We start from the raw sequence: 21,456 nt of genomic DNA, 5'->3' as shown, positions 1-21,456 counted from the left end.
TCTCCAACTCTCACAAACTTTGGTATACTACCAGACTGTTTTTATGTCCAGACTTAAGAGAGATGTCTTTTGTTTTTTTGTTTTTTGGTACTGGTAATCAAACTCAGGACCCTGTGCTTGCCAGGCAGGCACAGCACCACTGAGCTACAACCCCAGCCTGCTGATTTTTTAAAATAGCAAATTCATCAATGAATTTCATAATGAATGCCACTATATCAGGCCTCTTGTAGAACAATCAGCCAATTTTTCCCTTGACTAGACATTATTCATTAAAAGTGCTAACATCTTTCTACTCCTTTACATTGCACATATACAATGTCCATCTTTTTTATTGTTTTTGAAATGCAGTCTCATTATATTGTTCAGGCTGGTCTCAAAACTCCTAGGCTCAAGTGGTGCCTCAACCTCCCAAGTAGCTGGGACTACAGGCCTTCACCTAGGCACTAAGCCCCTAGTATTTTTTTCTCTTTTTTTTCTAGTGCTGGGGATGACACCCAAAGCCTAGAACGTGTTAGGCAAGCACTCTACCATTAAGTTACACCTCAAACCTTATCTTTTAATTGGATGAGGTATGCAGGAACATTAAAAAATATTAGCAAATTCCTATTTCATGAGAGTAAAAACTACATTTCACTAACAGCAATGGTTTTCACTCTTACAAGGCAATGTTGTACAATGTTATCATTGCAATGTATTTTCTCCTATCCAATTTCCTTGTGTTTGTAAACAACAGTGTAATTATGCAGCATCTCAGTTCTGTAACACAGTACTACATTTTTCTTATGTTCATTCATTCTTTTTTTCCCCCCGCTATCCAGGAATTGAACTCAGGACGTTGTGCTTGCCAGGCAGGTATGAGGCCATTGAACTACATCCCCAGCCTGCATTCATTCTTTTACTCATTCATCGAACATTTATTAAGTTTATATTAGGTGCCAGGCATTGTACTCAGCTAGAGATATGAGGAACAAAAATAGTTAGTCTCTGCTCATAGGTGCTTAACCTTTACTGGAACAGGCATGTAAATCAAATTATGATCCAGACAACAGTAAATTGGCATTTGTAACATATTAGCAGTTAAAGTTTTATGTGTAGTATGAGTGTGAGAAACATCTCAGATTAGGGTCATTTTTATGAGAAAGTGATAGCTAAGCTAAGGTTTCCATGAAATAGAATCAAAATCAGGCTAGAACAGTCTTGACAAAGAAAGCAGTAGGTGCTACATTCATACTATCTCCAGTTTTCCCACTCTCTCTTAAAATGTTCATCTGCCTTCTGGACCCTTCAGTCCACCAAACCTGCTCTTATCAAGATCTCCATTGACCTTAGCAAAAGACAAAATTACAATGTAAAGATCTTTAGTTTTAGAATCAGGCAACACTTAATTCCATAAAACAAATGTTTCAATGGGCTCAGAAGCTGCTGGTTTTACAAAAGGGCTGAAACATAGAAAAAAAATCAGATTGATCATTTCAAAGTTACTATCCTTGTAACATGGGGACCAGAGACAGAACAATAGAAAAATTACTCATTAACACTGAATTATTTCAAGTTACTATTTCTAAAGGTTAAAGATGATGAAATCTTTGGCACTGAGTAACAGAGGAGCACGGAAGCAGTGCAAGACACTCTGGCAGGCTGGCCCCTTCAGGCCAGTGCAGCAGAGGAGCCCAGCCATGGAAGCGCCAACACAGCAGTGTCCAAGGCACACCCCCACTTCCCCACCTCCCCCCGCCAACAAGAGAAAGAGGGCCTCTCTGAGTCTCCTAGATGAAAATTGAAGCCCATTGGAAAAGTGAAGAAAATCTCTGTGATAAAGGGACACCACACCACCAGAGTTGGTATCTCAGAGGGACCAGAACCTCACATCGGAAGCTGCTCTAACTTCAGCTGGGACCTGCAGTAGAACCTTGCAGAGTTCAACCCAGCAGGAGGAAATCAGCCTGAACCTCAGGGAACAGCTGCTGTCTTGCTGAAACTAATTAGCTTAGATCTGCACACTCCTGCCGATGCTGTCTATTGTGTCAACAGAGGCATACCCTGAAGGAAGCCCTCTATCTCTATTTGTATTTTTTATTTTCAAAGCAATATTTTTCTCTTATCTTTAATAATTTAAAAAAATTTTTTATCTTTTTACTTTTTCAAAATTCTTTACTTTATCTTCTATTTAATCTTCTCTCCCCCCGCACCTTGATCTTCATTTCTCTCCCTTTAGGTTCCTGTTTCTATCCTAATTTGAATTTATTTTTTTTCTTTTCCTTTCCTTCTCTCAATTGCCATTAGTTTTAAAAGAAAGTGATTACAGTCTCTAGCCTCCCTATTGCTGTTAGTTTGTTCTGTTCTTGTGCATATTTTGTTCTTCTTCTCTTCTCTTCAACAGCTTACTAGAATTTCTGTGATCTTCCTGGGTCCTCTGACCTCACTTCTATCCTATCAATCCCTCCTTCCCCAACTCCTTCTAAGTCCCCATCCTGAAGGGTAAAGTTGCACTTTAAACATATCTGGGCTGGTCCTCAATTTTGCTTAAATTCACAGTTAAAGGTGATAGATTAATAACTACCACAAACTGTCATTTTCTAAGCTGTGCTTGATGCTACTGATTGTATCCTTGGGCTAAGGGGTTGTGATTGATCTAATCAGTTGTTCTCCGTGTAAAATGAAAATGAGGTTGCCTCAGAGTCATTACAGACTGAAAACCTAAAACCAGCTATATCTGGAAGACCAAAATAGTAAACCAGGAATTAAAGCAAGGACAATACAAACAACAAAAATAGAAATGAGAAGACATTTGAACAAGACAAAAACACAGACTTCCACCTCACTAAAGGTAAATTATGGGGGAAATGAGGTGAAAAACTCTGACAGTCAACCATCTGGACACTTTGAACCTATAGTACAGGAAGTAAAAAAACCAGATAAACGAGGCTCTAGAAAACTTCAAAACAGAAATAATTTTCCAGATAACCACAGATATTGTGAGAAGAATGAAAGACGTGATTAGAGACTCTAGAAGAGAAACAGATAAAAAAATAGATGAGCTCAGGACAACGATGGAAACCATGAATGTCCAGCTTAGAAAAGAAATGAAGGCCTTGAATGTTCAACATAGGAAAGAAATGGAATCCATGAAACAGATTCAAACATATATCCAGGAGATTTAAAAACTCTATAGAAAGTATTCATAGCAGAATGAACGAATGTGAAGATAGAATTTCAGATATAGAAGATAGGATTATGGTCAGTGACCAGGAAAAGAGAGATCACTTAAAAACAGTAAAGGATCATGAGAAATCAATCCAACAATTCTTAGATGATGCAAAGAAGAATAACGTAAGACTGACAGGAATCCATGAAGTAGCAGGAGAAAGTACAAATGACATTTAAAAAAAAAAAAAACTTCACAGAAAAGTTCCCAAACAGAGAGGAAGAATTTGACTTACAGATAAGTGAGGCATATAGGACTCCAAATAGCCATGATGAAAGAAAATCTACACCTAGACATGTAATAATCAAGATCCTAAAAACCCAACAGAAGAACAAAATACTACAAGCAGTTAGAGAAAAGAAACAAATAACATGTAAAGGAAAGCAGACTTTTCAACACAAGCCCTCAAGTCAAAGGAGAGCCTGCAGTGAGGTTATTTCAAGTTCTAAAAGAAGACAACCTCCAACCTAGACTGATGTATCCTGCAAAATTATCTTTCAGAATTTTTTTGGGAAATAAGATATTTCCACAAAAAAGAACACTTGAGAAATTTCATGAACACCAAACTAGCACTCCAAACATTTCTAAAACAATATCCTGGAAAAAGAAAATGAAGGCCACAACTCTATAAGGGCCAACAGAGCAAATATACCAGGCAAGGCAAGAAATTAAAGGGAGAGAGGGAAAAATAAAAAAGAAAAGGACCAACAACAGGAAAAAACATGACAATGACAAGTCAATACATAATAGTTTAAACTATCAATGTTAATAGCCTCAATTCACCAATCAAAAGAAATAGGTTGGCAGAATGGATTAAGAAGCAAAATCCAAAAAGCAGGGGTAGCTATCTTATTTGCAGACAGAGTATATTAAAATTAATTAAGGGAGACAAAGAAGGCCACTATATCCTTGTAAAGGGAACAACACAAGAGGAAGAAATGACAATTATAAATATATATGCATGAAATACTAATGCTCCCAAATATACAAAACAAATATTAATGGGTATGAAAAACAAAATAAGCACTAATACAATTATAGTGGGGGACCTCAATAATCCACTGACACAAATAGATCATCTAGACAAAAAAATCAACAACAAAATAACAGAATTGAACCAAGTGTTTGAAGAGATGGACTTAGTAGATGTCTACAGAGTATTCCACCTCACAAAATCAGAATATATATTCTTTTTGGCTGTACATGGGTCATTCTCCAAAATAGAGCACATGCTAGCTCATAGAACATGCTTAAGAAAATAGAAAGGAATTGAAGTTAGCAGACCATAGTGCAATTAATCTGGAGATCAACAGCCTAAGACACTGCAAGAAATTTACAAACACATGGAAATTAAGTAACACTGTGCTGAAAAACCATTGGGTCACAGAAGAAATTAGACAATTTCTACAATTAAATGATAATGCCAACACAACATAAAGGAATCTATGGGACACAATGAAAGCTGTTTGATGAGGGACATTCATAGCAGTAAATGCCGGTACTAGGAAAACAGAGTGAGCTCAAATAAACAACCTAATACTTAACATTGAGCTCCTAGAAAAAGAAGAGCAAGACAAACCAAAAGGTCATACAAGGGAGGCAATTATACAGATCAGAGCAGAAATTAATGCAATGGAAACTAAAAGAATGATTAAAAAAAAAATCAATGAATCCAAGAGTTGGTTTTTTGAAAGAATAAATAAAATTGATAAACTCTTAGGCCAACCTTATCAAAAAAGGAAAGAAAAGGCTCACATTCATGCAATTAGGTATGAAAAAGATGAAATCACAACAGTTCCACCAGAAATTCAGAGGATCATCAATACCTATTTCGAAAACTTATACTCTAACAAAATGGAAAATACCGAAGAAATGAACAGATTCCTAGACACACATGAACTGCCAAAGTTGAACAAAGAAGATTTAAAAAAGTCTAAACACCCCAATTACATTTAGTGACATTGAAAATGTAATTAAAACATTACCAACAAAGAAAAGCCTAGGTACTGATGGCTTCACTGCTGAATTCTACAAGACATTTAGAGAAGAACTACTGTCACTACTCTTTAAACTCTTCAATGAAATTGAAAGGGAAGCAATACTTCCAAATTCATTCCTGGAAGCAAGTATTACTTTGATTCCAAAACCAGGGAAAGACCCAATCAAAAAAGAGAACTACAGGCCAATCTCCCTAATGAATATAGATAGAAAAATCCTCAATAAGATACTGGCAAACAGAATACAGAAGATCATTAAGATCATATACCCTGACAAAATTGTATTTAACCCAGGGATGCAAGGATGGTTCAACATACATACATCAATAAATGTAATACATTATACTAACAGAGTCAAGGATAAAAACCATAAGATCGTCTCAGTAGATGCAGAAAAAGCATTCAACAAAATTCAACATCCATTCATGACAAACACCCTGCAGAAAATTGGAACAGATGGTCTTTATCTCAACTAGATAAAGGCTATCTATGACAAACCAAAAGCCAACATCATATAAATAGTCAAAAACTAAAAGCTTTCATGCTAAAATCAAGAACAAGACAAGGATGTTCACTTGCACCACTCCTGTTCAATATAGTTTTGGAAACATCAGCCACAGCAATTAGATGAGAAAAGAATAAAAGCAATAAAGATAGGAAAGGAAGAAGTTAAATTGTCATTATTTGCTGACGACATGATACTCTACATAGAAGATCCAAAAAACTTCACCTTTAAAAGACTTCTAGACTTAATTTAGAGATTCAGTAGAGTAGCTGAAACACTCATAAATCAATAGCCTTTGGGCTGGGGGAATCTAGCTTAGTGGTTCTAGCACCTGCCTCATAAGCATAAGGGCCTGAGTTCAATCACCAGCACACACACACACAAAAAAATCAATAGCCTTCTTGTACACAAATAACAGACTCACTGAGACAGAAATTAGGGAAACAATTCCTTTCACAATAACATCCCCAAAAATGAAATATCTAGAAATCAATCAAATAAAGGAGACAAAAGACCTTACACTGAAAACTATAGAGATCAAAGAGGACATAAGAAAATGGAAAGACATCCTTTGCTCCTGGGTGGGAAGAATCAACATAGTGAAAATATCCATACTTCCAAAACTGCTATCCATCTCTAGTGCCCCGGGCCTAGAGTTCTCAGTGGTGAGAACTGCCTACTGCTCAGCTGTTCCTACTGCTCGCAACTCCTCTTCCTCCACCTCCAGCACCCCAGGCCTCCATCAGAGCAGCCCGGTGCGAACCACCCACAGTTCAGCTGTGCAGGCAACTCTGCAACACCCCCCCAATGCTCTCGGGACTCCTGGCTGTGCTGGCACCTGGATTCATACTGCAGAGACACAGGTAGTCATAAAGGCCATATTACTCAGCTCCAGAAGATACAACACAAGTGAACAACAGCAATAAAGGCACATCAGACCTCTGTAGTTGGTAAGTTGAGGGGATCACTACATTCCAGCAGAACCTGAACTATCTTCAGGGGAAGGGCAGCTGAAACCTGCAGTGCAACCTTGCAGAATTCAACCCTGCAGGAGATCAGGAAGCCCAACGTGGGCCTTGCAACTAGAATTTAGCCTGAATCTCAGGGGTCTGCCATTGGCCAGCTGAGACTAATTGCCTTAGTTCTGTACATTGCTGCCCACATTGTCTATTGTGACAGTAGAGATATGCCCTGAAAGAGGCTCTTCAAAATTATTTTTATTTCTTTTCCTCTTATTTCTAATTTTTATTTAAAAATGTTTTCCCATTGAGCAAATTCTTCCTTTTTTCTTCCTTCTTTTTCACACCCAGTCTCTTGTTCCCCCAAATTATTCTTTACCTCCCTTCTTGTTCCTGTTGCTGCCCTAATTTGGATTTCTTCTTTCTTTTTCTTTTCTTCTCTCTTTTCCCTTCATTTAATGGTCATTAGTTTCAAAGGAAAGTGAGTATAATTTACAGCTTCCCTATTTCTGTTAAATTGTTTTATTCTTGTCCTTGTTGTTGCATTATGTCTTTCCCTCTTGTATTCAACAGTTTCCTAGAGTTTGCATGATTAACCTGTGTTGTCTGGCTTCACCTGAAACCTCCTATTCTTTTACCTATCTATTCCTATCCTCCCAATTTCTTCTAAGTCCTCATTCTGAAGAGTAAAGCTGCTATATTGAAAAGTTTATTCACTATAAACATATTTTAGGCTGGTCCTCTATTTTGATTTAACTCACATGGTTAAAGGTGATACATTAGTAACTACCACAAATGGTCAATTTCTCAGCTGTGCTTGATGCTATTGTGTTGTTGATTGTATCAATTGTGCTAATGCGTTGTGATTGATTTAATGAGTTGTCCTTCCTGATATTATGAAAATGAGAGTGTCTCTGAGTCATTACAGACTCAAAACCTAAAGAGCAGCTATATCAGGAAGATCAAAGTACTAACCCAGGAATTAAACGAAGGACAGATCAACAACAAAAATAAAAATGAGAAAACACTTAAGCAAGGCACAAAGACAGACTCCCAGTTCACCAATGGCAAATTCTAGGGAAAATGAGGTGGAAAAGTCTGACAATCAACCACCAGGATACCAGAACTCATAGCACAGGAAGCAACAAAACAGATCAATCAGGCTCTAGAAAAAATCAAAACAGAAATAATTTCCCAGATAACTACACAGAGGTGAGCACAATGAAAGACATGATTAGAGACTCTAGAACAGAAACAGACAAAACTACTATACAGATTCAATGCAATCCTGATTGAAATTCCAACAGTATATTTCAGAGAACATGAGAAAACAATCCAAAAATTCATTTGGAACCAGAAGAGACCTAGAATAGCAAAAACCATTCTAGGCCATAGAGATAAGGCAGCGGGTATCACAATTCCCAACTTGAAACTATACTACAAAGCCACTGTGATAAAAACAAAATGGTAATGGCAAAGAAACAGACCTGTGGATCAATGGAATAGGTAAGAAACAACACCAGACATACTCAGCTACCTCATCTTTGACAAAGAAGCCAACCATCCTCATTAGAGGAAAGATAGCCTCTTCAATAAATGGTGTTTGAAAAACTGGATTTCAACCTGCAAAAGATTAAAACTAGACCCTTGTCTTTCACCACGCACTAAACTAAAATCCAAGTGGATTAAAGATGTAAATATCAAAACAGAAACACTAAACTTACTGGAAAATGAAATAAGTAGAACTGTCAAAGACATTGGTATAGGAAAAGACTTTATGAACAAATCTTCAGCAGCACCAGTTGATTGCACAATCAACAAATGGGATCTTATTGCATTATAAAGTTGTTGCAGTGCAAGAGAAACCACCAACAGAGCTAAAGACATCCTACAATGTGGGAAAATTTTTTTTAACCAGCTATACCTCAAAGGACTACTATCTAGAATATATAAAGAACTCAAAAAAATCAAAGCCCCCAATACAAAGACCTGATTCAAAAAAGGGCAACTGAAATGAACAGACACTTCTCAGACAAAGAAGTTAAAGCAGCAAAGAAATATATAAAAAAATGTTCAACATCAGTGGTCATTCAAGAGATGCAGATGAGACCACCTGTCATGTAAAAGGTACAAGATCCCAATAATGAATGTAACTGTACTGTATACCTAAAATGTACCAATAAACTCAATTAAAAAAAAAGAGATGCAGATTAAAATAACACTGAGATTCCACCTCACCCCAGAAAGAATGGCTGCTATCAAGAAATCAACCAATAACAAATGCTGGCAGGGTTGTGGGGAGAAAGGAACCCTTCTCCTTTGTTGGTGGGAGTGAAGAATGGTGTAAACACTGTGGAATATGACAATACCTCAAAAAATTAGGATTAGAAGTCCCATTTGACCCAGTTATCTTTCTGCTGGGTATCTTTCCAAAAGAATTAAAAGAATCATACTACAGCAATATATGTGCACCTATGTTTATAACGGCACAGTTCGTAATAACTAAAACTTGGAATCAACCCAAATGCTCATAAACTGGAGACTGGAAAGATGTGGTTTTTCTATAAAATGGAGTATTACTCAGCCATAAAGAATGAGAAACTAGGCTGGGGATTTAGCTCAGTGGTTCTGGCACCTGCCTTGGAAGCACAAGGACCCGAGTTTGATCCCCGGGACCAGAAAAAAAAAAAATGAAAAACTAGAGACATTTATGGCTAAATGGATGCACACTGAGGTTATACTCTTAAGGGAAATAAATAGGACACACTTGAGTAAATACTGAATAATTTCTCTGGTGTGAAAAACTAAAAGTGTAAATAAGCTTCAAATGATATAACTGATAGTGTGAAACAGGAAGAAAATGGCTAAAGGGGAAGTGGGAAGGGTAGGGGAAAGGAAAGAAGGGAAAAGAAAATGTGAAAAAAGGAAAAAATGGAAACAAAGTCTTTGTAAATAAGGAAGGGTGAAGGGGGTGAAGGAGGGCAGGGATATGGGGAAAAAATAAGAACCAAGATCCCAATGATAAATGTAACTATTGTTTGCTTTAAATGTACCAATAAACTTATAGGAGGGAAAAAGATGATGGGATTAAAGCGGAGGGAAGTTTACTAACATGCTAGCTTTCCAGTTTGGAAAATTTGGATTTCTTCTATCCCATTTTTCTGAAGGCCATGTAACAACTTAGTTTTGGCTTGGTGATGTCAGATTTTAGCATAGGTAACTCCACCTTGATTTTTAGTCTTATGTTTGGGCCCAGTTCAAGAGCTTAGTCCAAAAACAATGGCCTTGGAAAATGGTGAAGTGTTGAACAGCAGAGAAATAGCCTCTCTGAGATTTGGTATCCAGACAATGGAATACAACAATGTGGGGAAAAGGAGGAAAGTGGGTCTCTGTGACCTAGCAAATATCTGAAGTGAGAATTGCAGCCCACAAGGAGAGTGAAGAGGGATATTGATGAAGAAGGAGGTAGCCAGTGGCCTGACTCACTGTACAAGAACAGCAGCTTGAACCTGCAGATGCCTAGTGATCAACCCTACAGACTTTCATGGAGAAATGCACCAGTGGACCCAGCAGACTGTGGTGGCTGGTGAGTTATTCAGATATCCCTCTGGAAAGGGTGACTGTCCAGTCGCCATCTTGGACAGTGGCCAACTGAGCTTGGAACTCAGCAATTAGTGGCAACTAGTGTTAGGGTAAAGTGGAACCAAGTTCAAGTCAGCAGAAAGTCAAAGAGCTGAGTTCAAGCTAGAAGGAGACACATGGAGTACTATAGACAGAAAAAATCAGTTTCTAGCCTCACAGCCAGAAATCAGCCTGAATGTCAGTGGAACTAAAGGTGCAGATTTGCTGGGATTATCCATTACCCCACTGTAAATCTATAGTTGGATTGCTGGGATCAAACTGGGCTCTGTCTGCCCACTTTGTCTACCAGTGACAGGGGAGACACACTTTGAAGTGGATATTATTTTTACTATCTGTTTTTTTCTTGTTTTTGTTTTTTTCTTATTTATAGGGGTTTCTAGAGAACACTGTTTCTAGATTTTTTGTTGCTCTTCTGTTTTGTCCTTGTATATATTTTAGTCTTCTCTCTTTCCCTCCTGTTTTCTTCAGCAATTTCCCAAAGTTTGGGTAATCTTCCTTTTGTCTTCCAGCCGTGCTTCTAATCTCTTCCTTATCTTCTTTTATTCTACTTTTCCCTGCTAACCCCTTGCTATGGTTTGTGTTTAGATGTGCAATCCCCCCCCCAAGCCTCATGTAGATGAGGTAGGACTTTCTTTTTCAAAGGCAGCTGAATCTGTAATGCGTAATGTTGGGATTAAGGGTGTGATTACTAAACCACTACACATGAGTGAGTGGTTTAACACTGCCATAATCCTAGTAGTCTGGATGGGAAAAAAGAGGCAGAAAGACACTGTTGCATTTGCTACCTTGTGTGTATCTTGCTGTTTCTCCTCTGTGATTTGTTTGCCACTCCTGTCTGGGAGCTGGCAGACTATGGACTGAAACCTCTAACAACTATAAGTCAAATAAGCCCCCACCCCGTGTCAGGTATTTTGTCTTAGCAATGAGAGAAAAGTAACTAACATACCATTTAAACTTTTCTTCCCTGAGGACAAAATCACCATATTGAGGGCATACTTACAATATACAATTTTCTGGTTTTAGATTTTGTTGTATAACCACAAATATGGTTAAAGGTAGCAAATCAATGGTTACCAAAGTCTGTAATTTTTTAGGCTGTGTTTGATGCTACTGTTATTGTTGACTGTACTACTTCAGTCAAGGTAACATAACTGTTATAATAAGTTGTTCTTCCTGGTATGCCAAGACTGAAATTGCCTAAGGGTCATAAACAATACTATAGGCCAATGCCAAAGAACCAGGGGCTAGGCCAAATAGGCTGCAGCTTCTCATCTCCAATAAACTGAGGAGGTAGGATCTTGCAACAGACTCAAAACCCAAAAGCTGGAAGATATCTCTGAGAAGAGTTCTAAATATTAGCAATAAAGCTACTTGTCAAAAGCAATTTACAAGAATAAACCCAGGAATTGAACTAAACAAAAAATAAATAAAAAATGAGAAGACACTTAAACAAGACGCAACCCCAGACTTCCAGCTCACCAATGGCAAACCCAGGGGTCAACGAGGTAGAACAATTTGAAAGCCACCCACCTGGACTCTCTGAAGTATTTTATTACAATGGAAGTAATAAAATAGATAAATGAGGCTCTTGAAAAAAATCAAATCAGAATAATTTCTCAGAAAATTACAGAGATGGTGACCATAATGAAAGACTTGGTTAGTAACTCTAAAGCAGATAAAGATTTTTAAAAAATACAGGAGCTTAGGAAAACGATGGAAACCATGAATGCCCAACATAGGAAAGAAATGGAATCAATGAGAGATTCAAACACATATCCAGGACATCAAAAATCCCATTGTATGTATACACAGCAGAATGAATCAATGTGAGGACAGAATATCAGGGAAAGAAGACAGGATCACAGTGATCATGAAAAGAAAGATTTCTTAAAAACCAATCCAACAGCTGCTAGATGATGTAAAGAATAACACAAGATGGATTAGTCACTGAAAAAGCAGGAGATAGCACAAATGGTATAAAAAAAACCTGTTCACAGAAATAATGGCAGAAAACTTTCCAAGCAGAGAAAAAGCATTTGACATACAAATAAGTGAGGTATACAATTAGCCACAAAAAAAAAAAAAAAAAAAAAAAAAATCCACACCAAGGCATATAATAAGCAAAATACCAGAATTTCAACATAAGGAAAGAATATTAAAAGCTGTTAGAGAAAAGAAACAAATTATTGATAAAGAAAAGTTCATTAGAATCACAGCAAACTTCTCAACACAAACCCTCAAATCAAGGACAGCTTGGAGTGAAGTATTTCAAGCTCTAAAAGAAAATGACTTCCAATCCAGACTGATGTATCCTGAAAAAACTATCTTTCAAAATTGATGGAGAAATAAAATACTTCTATGACAAAGAATACCTGAAGCAATTCATGCCCACAAACCATCACTCCAAAATGTTCTAAAGGGTACTCTAGAAAGAGATAACAAGGACTCATGAACCCCAAAACAATGAACCGACCAGGCAAGACAAGCAATTAAAGAGAGGGGAAAAAAAGGGAACCAACAACAGGATAATAACATGGCAAGGATAAGTCAATACATATCAGTTATAACCATCAATGTGAATGGTCTCAATTTGCCAATCAAAGAAACAGACTGGCAGAAAGGATCAAGAAGCAAGATCCAACAATATGCTGCATACAAGAAATACATTTAATTCAAAAAAAATTTATGGCATGAAAGTCAAAGGATGAAAAACAATATTTCATGCAACAGGAACCTGGAAAAAAGCAGAATAGCTATTTTTAGACAAAGTGGATTTCAAGCCAAGACTGATCAGAAGAGACAAAGAAGGTTACTATATACTGGTTAAGGGAACAATCCAAGAGGAAGAGATAACAATCATAAAAATATATGCATCAACTACATAAACAATAACGGATATTAAAAACCAGATAAACACTAATACAGTTGTAATGTGGGACTTCAATACCTGGCTGTTGCAAATAGATCAACTAGACCAAAAACTAAACTAAACTAAAATAAAATAAATCAACAAAGAAATGAAATGTCAGAACTGAACCAAACTTTTCAACATAATAAAATGGATTTAATAGATGTCTACAGTGTTCCAGCCCACAACCTCAGAATACACATTCTTTTCAGCTGAACATGGCTGTTCTCCAAAACAGACCACATACTAGCTCACAGAACATGCTTAAGCACATATAAAGGAACTGAAATTATTCCATGCATATGAGTAGACCATAGTGCAATGAAGTTGGAAATCAATGGCAAAAGAAATCATGAGAAATTCATAAACACATGGAAATTAAATAACACCCTCCTGAACAACCAATGGGTCAAAGATGACATTAAAGAAGAAATTAGTTTCTACAATTAATTGATAATGTCAATACAACATACCAGGATTTATGGATAAACAACCTAATGTTGAACATCAAGCTTCTAGAAAAAGAAAAGCAATTCAAGCCAATCAGAGAGGAAATTATAAAAACTAGAAGACAAATTAATGCAATGGAAACTAAGAAAACAATACAAAGAATCAGTGAAGAGTTGGTTCTTTGAAAGATTAAATAAAACTGGTAAACCCTTAGTCAACCTTATCAAAAAAGAAAAGAAAAACTCAAATCCATGTAATTAGGAAAACAAAAGATGAATCACAACAGATTCTACAGAAATACAGATCACCAATAACTACTTCGAGCCTATATTCTAATAAGATGGAAAACAGAGAAGAAATGGGCAGATGCCTAGATACATATGAATTACCAAAGATGAATCAAGAAGATATAAAATTCTAAATAAATCAGTATCAGTTGATAAAATTCAAGATGTAATTAAAAACCTGCCAACAAAGAAAAGTCCAGATAGATTAGAAGATTCAGAAACAACTTCAAATGTACTCAGCTACCTCATCTTTGACAAAGGAGCCAATCATCCTCAGTGGAGGAAAGATAGCCTCTTTAATAAATGGTGTTGGAAAAACTGGATTTCAACCTGCCAAACATTAAAACTAGACCCCTATCTTTCACCATGCACTAAACTAAAATCCAAGTGGATTAAAGATCTAAATATCAAAACAGAAACACTAAACTTGCTGGAAGATAAGCTAGGTAGAACTCTTGAAGACATTGGAATAAGAAGACTTTATGAACAAATCCTCAGTAGCACCAGAACTAGCACAAAGAATCAACAACTGGAATCTTGTGTTATTAAAAAGTTTCTGTACTGCAAGAGAAATAACCAACAGAGCTAACAGACATCCTACAATGTGGGAAAAAAATTTTACCAGTTGTTCCTCAGACAAAGGAGGACAGTTCCTCAGACTATTTAGAATAGATAAAGAATTCAAAAAAACAAGACCCCCCAAATAAAAAGATCTGATTCAAAAATGGGCATCTGAAATGAACAGATCTTTCTCAGACAAAGAAGTTAAAGCAGCAAAGAAATATATAAAAAAATGTTCAACATCACTGGTCACTCAAGATATGCAGATGAAAACAACCTCACCCCAGAAAGAATGGCTGCTATCAAGAAATCAACCAATAACAAATGTTGGCGGGGTTGTAGGGAGAAAGTAACCCTTCTCCATTGTTGGTGGGAGTGAAGAATGGCGTAAACACTGTGGAAGTCAATATGGAGATACCTCAAAGAACTAGGATTAGAGGTTCCATTTGACCCCATTATCCCTCTGCTGGGTTTCTTTCCAAAAGAATTAAAAGAATCATACCACAGTGATATATGCACATCCATGTTTATAGCAGCACAGTTTGTGATAGCTAAAACTTGGAAGCAGCCCAATTGCCCATCAACTGCAGATTGGATAAAGAAGATGTGTTGTTGTTTTTTGAAACAAAATGGAGTACTACTCAGCCATAAAGGATGTGAAACTAGAGACATGTATAGCTAAATGGATGCATATTGAGGCTATAGTCTTTTTTTTTTTTTTTTTTTTTTTTTTTTAGTGTCAAGCCAGCCCACTGTGTTCCTGAAACCAGGGAAATCCTATCCCAGTCTCTGAGGTCGCCCTGCCCTCTGGCCTCAGATGGGAGAGAGCACTCTCTGTGCCCCCAGATTGGAGGAAATAGTTTCTCTGGTATGAAAACCTAAAAGTGCAAATAAGGTTCAAATGGTATAACTGATAATGTGAAATAGGAAGAAAAGGACTGAAGAAGTAGGGGAAGTGGAAGGGTAGGGGAAAGGAAAGAAGGGAAAAGAAAAAATATGAGAAAAGGAAAAAATGGAAACAAAATTTTTTAAATAAGGAAGGGTGGAGGGGGTGAAGGGAGGGCAGGGGTATGGGGAAATAATAAGAACCAAGATACATCATGTAAAGGTACAAGATCCCAATGATGAACGTAACTCTACTGTATACCTAAAAAGTACTAGTAAACTTAATGGGGGCAGGGGGAGTCCACGACCTGGTGGACTCATTGCTAAATTCTATAAAAAATTTAGAGAGGACTTAATGCCACTCCTTCTCAAACTCTTCAATGAAATTGAAAAGGAAGCAATATTCCCAAACTCATTCCTGGAAACAAGCATTATCCTGATTCCAAAACCAGAGAAGGATTCAACCAAAAAAAAAAAAGAGAGAGAGAGAAAACTCCAGGCCCATCTACCTAATGAAAATATATACAAAAATCCTCAATAAAATACTAGCAAACAGAATGCAGTCCATCCTCAAGATTATATACCATGACCAACTGGGATTCATCCTAGAGAGGCAGGGATAGTTCAACATATGCAAATCAATAAATGTAATACACCATATTAACAGACCCAAGGACAAAACATCTCAATAGATGCAGAAATAAGGTAGGAAAGGAAGAAGTTAGTTAAACCATCATTATTTGCAGATGACATGATACTGTACATACAAGACCCCAAAAACTCCACCCAAGACTTCTAGATTTAAAATAAAGTCACTGAGAAATCAGAGAAACAACACCTATCACAATAGCATACAAAATAATGAAATATCTAGAAATCAATCTAATGAAGGGAGTAAAAGACCTCTACGTTGTAACCTAGAGTACTCTGAAAAAGGAGAGTGAAGAGGATATCAGAAAATGGAAAGATATCCATTGTTCTTGGGTAGGAAGAACTAATATAGTGAAAATGGCCATACTTCCAAAATTGTTATATAGATTTAATGCAATCTCGATCAAAATACCAATGCTATATCTCACAGAATTAGAAAAAACAATCTTAGGGCCGAGAATTTAGCTCAATAGTTCAGCTGACTGCCTCACAAGAACAAGGTCCCAAGTTCAATCCCCCCGCCCAAAAAAAGAAAGAAAAAGAAAAAACTATCTTAAAATTTACTTGGAACCAGAAGAGACCTAGAATAGCAAAATCAATCAGGGCAACAAAGGCAAGGCAGAGGGGCATCACAATCTCTGACTCTAAATTATACTACAAAGTTATCATGATAAAACAGCATGATGCTGGCCAAAAAAAAAACAAAATAAAACACAGACCAGAAGATCGGTAGAACAGATTAGAAGATGCAGAAACAACTCTGAATATACTCAGCCTTCTTATCTTTGACAAAGGAGCCAAACATCTTTACTGGAAGAAAGACGCTTTAATAAATGGTGCTGGAAAAACTAGCTTTCTATATGCCAAAGATTAAAACTAGACCCATATCTTTCACCATGCATTAAACTAAAATCAAAATGAATCAAAGATCTAAATATTAGAACAGAAACACAATCTGCTGGAAGATAGAACATGTAGAACTCTTAAAGACATTAGTGTAGGCAAAGACTTTATTAACAAAAACCTGGTCACACAAGAAATATCACAAAGAGTCAACAACTGGGATCTCATCTTTAAAAGCTTTTGCATAGCAAAAGAAACCACCAACAGAGTGAAAAAACAACCCATAGAGTGGGAAAAATGTTTGCTAGCTGTTCCTCAGACAAAGAACTAATATCTAGAATATATAAAGAACTCAAAATCAGACCTGCCAAATTTAAAGACCCAATCCAAAAATGGGCATCTGAAATGAACAGACATTTCTCAGATAAAAAAGTAGAAATGTCAAATATATATGTGAAATGTTCAGTATCACTGGTCATTCAAAAGATACAAATTAAAACAATGACGAGATTCCATCTCAAGAAAGGAAGAATAGCAGCTATCAAGAAATCAAACAATAACAAATGCTGAAGCTGCTGTTGAAAAAAAAGGAAAACTTCTCCACTGTTGGTAGGAGTATAGACTGGTATAACCACTGTGGAAATCAGTGTGGAGATTCCTCAAGAAACTAAAACTAGAGGTTCCATTTGACCCAGCTATACCTCTTCTTGGTATCTTCCCGAAAGAATTAAAAGCATTGTTATATGCACACCCATGTTTGCACAGTTTGTAATAGCTAAATCTTGGAAACAGTCTAAATGCCATCAATCGATGAGTGGATAAAGAAGATGTGGGGTTTTTTATACAATGGAGCATTATTCTAACATAAAAAAGGATAACCTTGAAACATTTCTACCTAAATGGATGCACCTTGAGACCATATTCTTAAATGAAAGAAACTGGACACATTTGTTTCTCTGGTGTGAGAATCTGAAAGTGTAAATAAGGACCAAAATGCATACTACATATTGCGAAATAGGAAAAAAAAAAAAACGTTCAAAGAAGAAGGAGAACAAGGCGGGGAGGGGAAAATGGAAGGAAGGGACAAGGAAAAAAAATTTAAAAATGGAAACAAAGCTTTTTTTAAATGAGGGGAAGAGGGCTTGAAAGGGAGGGGAATTGGGAATGTATGGGTACAAAATTCCCCATGATGAACGTTATCATTATGTTACCAATACATTTTTTTTAGAAAATGGCCTCCTATAGTTTTAATTTAATGATCTCCACAATGGTAAAAAGGAGTGATCAATTTTTATTTATTTATTTATTTAGGTACCAGGGATTGAACTCTGGACCTTGTGCTTGTGAGGCAGGTAGAACCACTGAGCTAAATCCCTAGCCCTAGTGCTCAATTATTAATCTTCATCTTATTTTACCTAGATAGACATTTAACATAACATCATACCTCTCACAATCTTTTTCATCACTTGGCCTTTAGGATACCACACTTAAAAGATTTCCTTCCTTCACTGACTGTATAACCACTTCACTGACTTCATAACCACCTTTCTAATACAGTATACGCAAACTCCCATAAACTGCTTCCTTTGGTGACATCAACAACTACTATCAAAACATGACTAATTTAGTGCTTGCTTCAGCAGCACATATACTAAAACATTACTAATGCCCTTTGGGAGGCTGAGGCAGGAAGATCACAGGTTTGAGCCCTGCTGTGAAGGCCCTGGGTTCAATCCTCAGCCCTGGGGGAAAATACTATGATATCCAAAATTACATCATAGGTAGATCTTCTCCTTCTGCAGATTCATGTGTTGGGCTCCCTCAACCACACCTCAACTTCAACATTTTAGAGGCATCTCAAACTTAACACTGCCAAACTAAATCACTGACCCCTTCCTTGACCCACATACAAATCTGCACCCTTCCAGGACAATAGATTCCCTCTATTTGCTCAGGTTAGACTGCAGACTCATTTTGCACTCTTTTACTCTCACTTCTAATCTTCTTTTGGCTATAGTACCAAAATAAATCTACTACTACGGTGGTTCAAACCACCATAATCATCTCTCACCTGGATTATTACTTTGGCTTCATAACCAGTCTCTCTGCTTCTCCCTTTGCTTCCATGGTCTTTGCTAAACACAATTTAAAAGAAAAAATTATTTTTAAAAGTCAGGTCATACCTTCATCTGCCTAAAACCCTCCGGCTTCCCATCTCCATCAAAGTCAAAGGCTTTCGATCACCTACACGAACTCCTACCACTATAACTTTGGGATTTCATCTTATTATTGTCTCCTGCACTCAGTGAACTGGAGGCTCCTCGTGAGACTCGAGTCTCAGTCTCAGGAGTCTCCTTGCTATTTCTCAAATGTGCAGGCATGCTCCTGCTCACAGGCCTTTGTGACAGCTCTTCTCTTCACTTGGATGATCTTCGCCCAGGAATCTACCTGCTTGCTCCCCCCCACCTCATCTCTCTGACCACTTAATTTAAAAGCGAACCTTACTCCCCACAACTTGTCACTCTTCATCCTCCTTCCCAGTTGTTTTTTATTTTTCTCGACTGGATCTGCCTGCATTCCACTTACTGCAGTATATATTTTACATACTTTTTAACTCGCCCGGCTTAGTTGAATGCAAGCTTTATGAGAGTATGGATATACAGTACTGTGCTCAATGCTACATTTCAAAATACTGCTATAGCGGGGACTCAATAGGTATTCGTTGGCTGAATACATGGGGTACACATTTGGTCCTCGCCCTTCCTGGGGATGAAGATTTCCCTGACTTCCCAAGAGTGGGCTAAGAGATGTCCTTCTAGCTGATAGGTTTCTCTAAAGAGTTAGGGCGTCTGTTTTACTGTTGTATATACTCAGTGCCCAGAAGTTTAAAAATACATCAATTTTGCAAAGTGAAGAATTAAAACCTAATCAATCTATTCATAGCCATTCAAAATTGAATCTTCTCAATAATGGCTTTCAAAAACACAGGAGTAATTTTAAAGAAACGACTAAATCATTTAACGATAATAAACTCAAGGGATTTTTATACTGCATTTATTATTATTATTATTATTATGTTGTTGTTGTTGTTATGATTATTCACAAAGTATCCTCAAAGCCTGCAAAAATTCGTATCTAAGAATACTGGGAGTTCTTTTCCCTTTAGTCTCATACAAAACACACTTGCTTCCAAAACCTTGTTTAGGATTTCACTTGACTGAGAACAGAACAATCTTATGTAAAAGTAAACAAATTTGAAAGGACACAAGGACCCCGATCCATCCTGCGCGTGTCCACAGGATAAGTGCAGAAACAGAGGCAGCAGCGCGGGGCCCCCATTTCCACAATATCCTTCTTGCTGACCTCTCTTAGGCCGCTCCCTTTGACCCCCAGGGTTGCGACCTCTAAATCCTCGCCTTACCGCACAAGCTTGGGCATGAATAAGAGTTCTCACATAAAGACGTAGTGGAAAAAGTCCCAAAAGAACTACGCAAAGGCAGAAATCCTATATGGCTTAGTCTCCAAAATCTTAAAGGAAAGAGGAAGAAAAATTCCTATCAAAGGAAAAATGATAACGAAGGCTACAATACTCACCAGACCGACCGACTCAACTCCTGTCTCCAGCACCTTTGATTTGCAGGCTGCTACAGGCAACGTCGCGGTGGCTCCTGGGAGATGTAGTTTCTGTCGCAAACAGTGGCGCAAACTGTATCAAAACTACATTCCCCAGAAGCCAACGCGAAGTTCTAAAGCTGCCTAACACTATTTAATCTGGACTTTAGCATAAGAAGCAGTCGCTATTTTTTTAAAACTAATCCTAAATTTAGATTCAGCTTCTTCAAGGAGTGTCGTCGTGCCCTTTATGTGTTGTGCTTGCCTCCTGTGATAAAAAATATCAGTGTACTCATACTTCCAGGGCTTACTTTTACTCCCCATTAAGCAGGCCGACAACTCCAAAACGTCCGGGAACGGAAAACACCTTCAGCGACAAGCTAAGTACCACGAATGCGCATGCGCTCTGCTCGCATTTACGCATGCGTACCAGTAGGCAGTGACTGGCGGCCGCGCGCTGCGGATTTAGGGTTTGGAGGTAGCCGGCCGGAGGGCGGGGCTTTTTCCAATGGCTTTGCCTCGGCGGGTCTTGTTTGGCTGGGCGGGGAAGAAGGCGCTGGGGCAGCTCCCGGTTTGTGCCGGGCAGAGAAAGGGGAGGGGCTGGGGGCCAGGACCCCATCTCTCCTCCCTGCTCCCGCCCTCTGGGCCGATCCCTCCGATGGGGCTGGGCGAAGGGGCGGGGTCTGCGCCTCAGGCCCTGCAGATTCTCCAGCTCGGTGCTCCGGGATTGTCAGGGCTGCCCTGTGCCCTCTGGTTTAGCAGCTCTGGGCGAGGGCACGGGGACAGAAGCGGCGGGGTCAACGACGTCCTCTTTCATTGCCGCCCACCCAGACAGCGATTGCTGGAGACTCGCTTTCCCCCAGCTCGCCCTCAGGAGCTTTGAGGCTCGGCAGCCGCAGCCCGGGGCCAGGGTTCTAGGGTTCAGTGAGAATTGGCCCTCGCCCGGCCGGC

At 38.1% G+C, this 21,456-nt stretch overlaps 1 protein-coding gene across 9 annotated transcripts in view; it reads right to left on the bottom strand.

Annotated features, from left to right (window-relative positions):
• Cep57l1 (centrosomal protein 57 like 1) overlaps positions 1-21,456 on the bottom strand; it is a 72,494-nt gene that overhangs the window by 49,246 nt on the left and 1,792 nt on the right. For 4 of the 9 annotated variants that reach the window (XM_019209205.2, XM_019209204.2, XM_010635295.2 and 1 more), the window contains exon 3: positions 18,965-19,028. In XM_019209205.2, coding sequence (XP_019064750.1) covers positions 18,965-19,028 — 64 coding nt within the window. Of the gene's footprint in view, positions 1-18,964; positions 19,029-20,487; positions 20,578-20,816; positions 20,897-21,456 lie in introns of those variants that run through there. The other 5 variants (XM_010635298.3, XM_010635297.3, XM_010635299.3 and 2 more) reach the window with 5 other exon arrangements.

The sequence above is a fragment of the Fukomys damarensis genome, unplaced genomic scaffold (genome assembly GCF_012274545.1).
Source record: "Fukomys damarensis isolate Sample0158 unplaced genomic scaffold, DMR_v1.0_HiC HiC_scaffold_14, whole genome shotgun sequence".
Classification (NCBI taxonomy): Eukaryota; Metazoa; Chordata; class Mammalia; order Rodentia; family Bathyergidae; genus Fukomys; species Fukomys damarensis.
The sequence above is the reverse complement of the archived record's forward strand: the minus strand, read 5'-3'. Positions and strand labels throughout refer to the sequence as shown.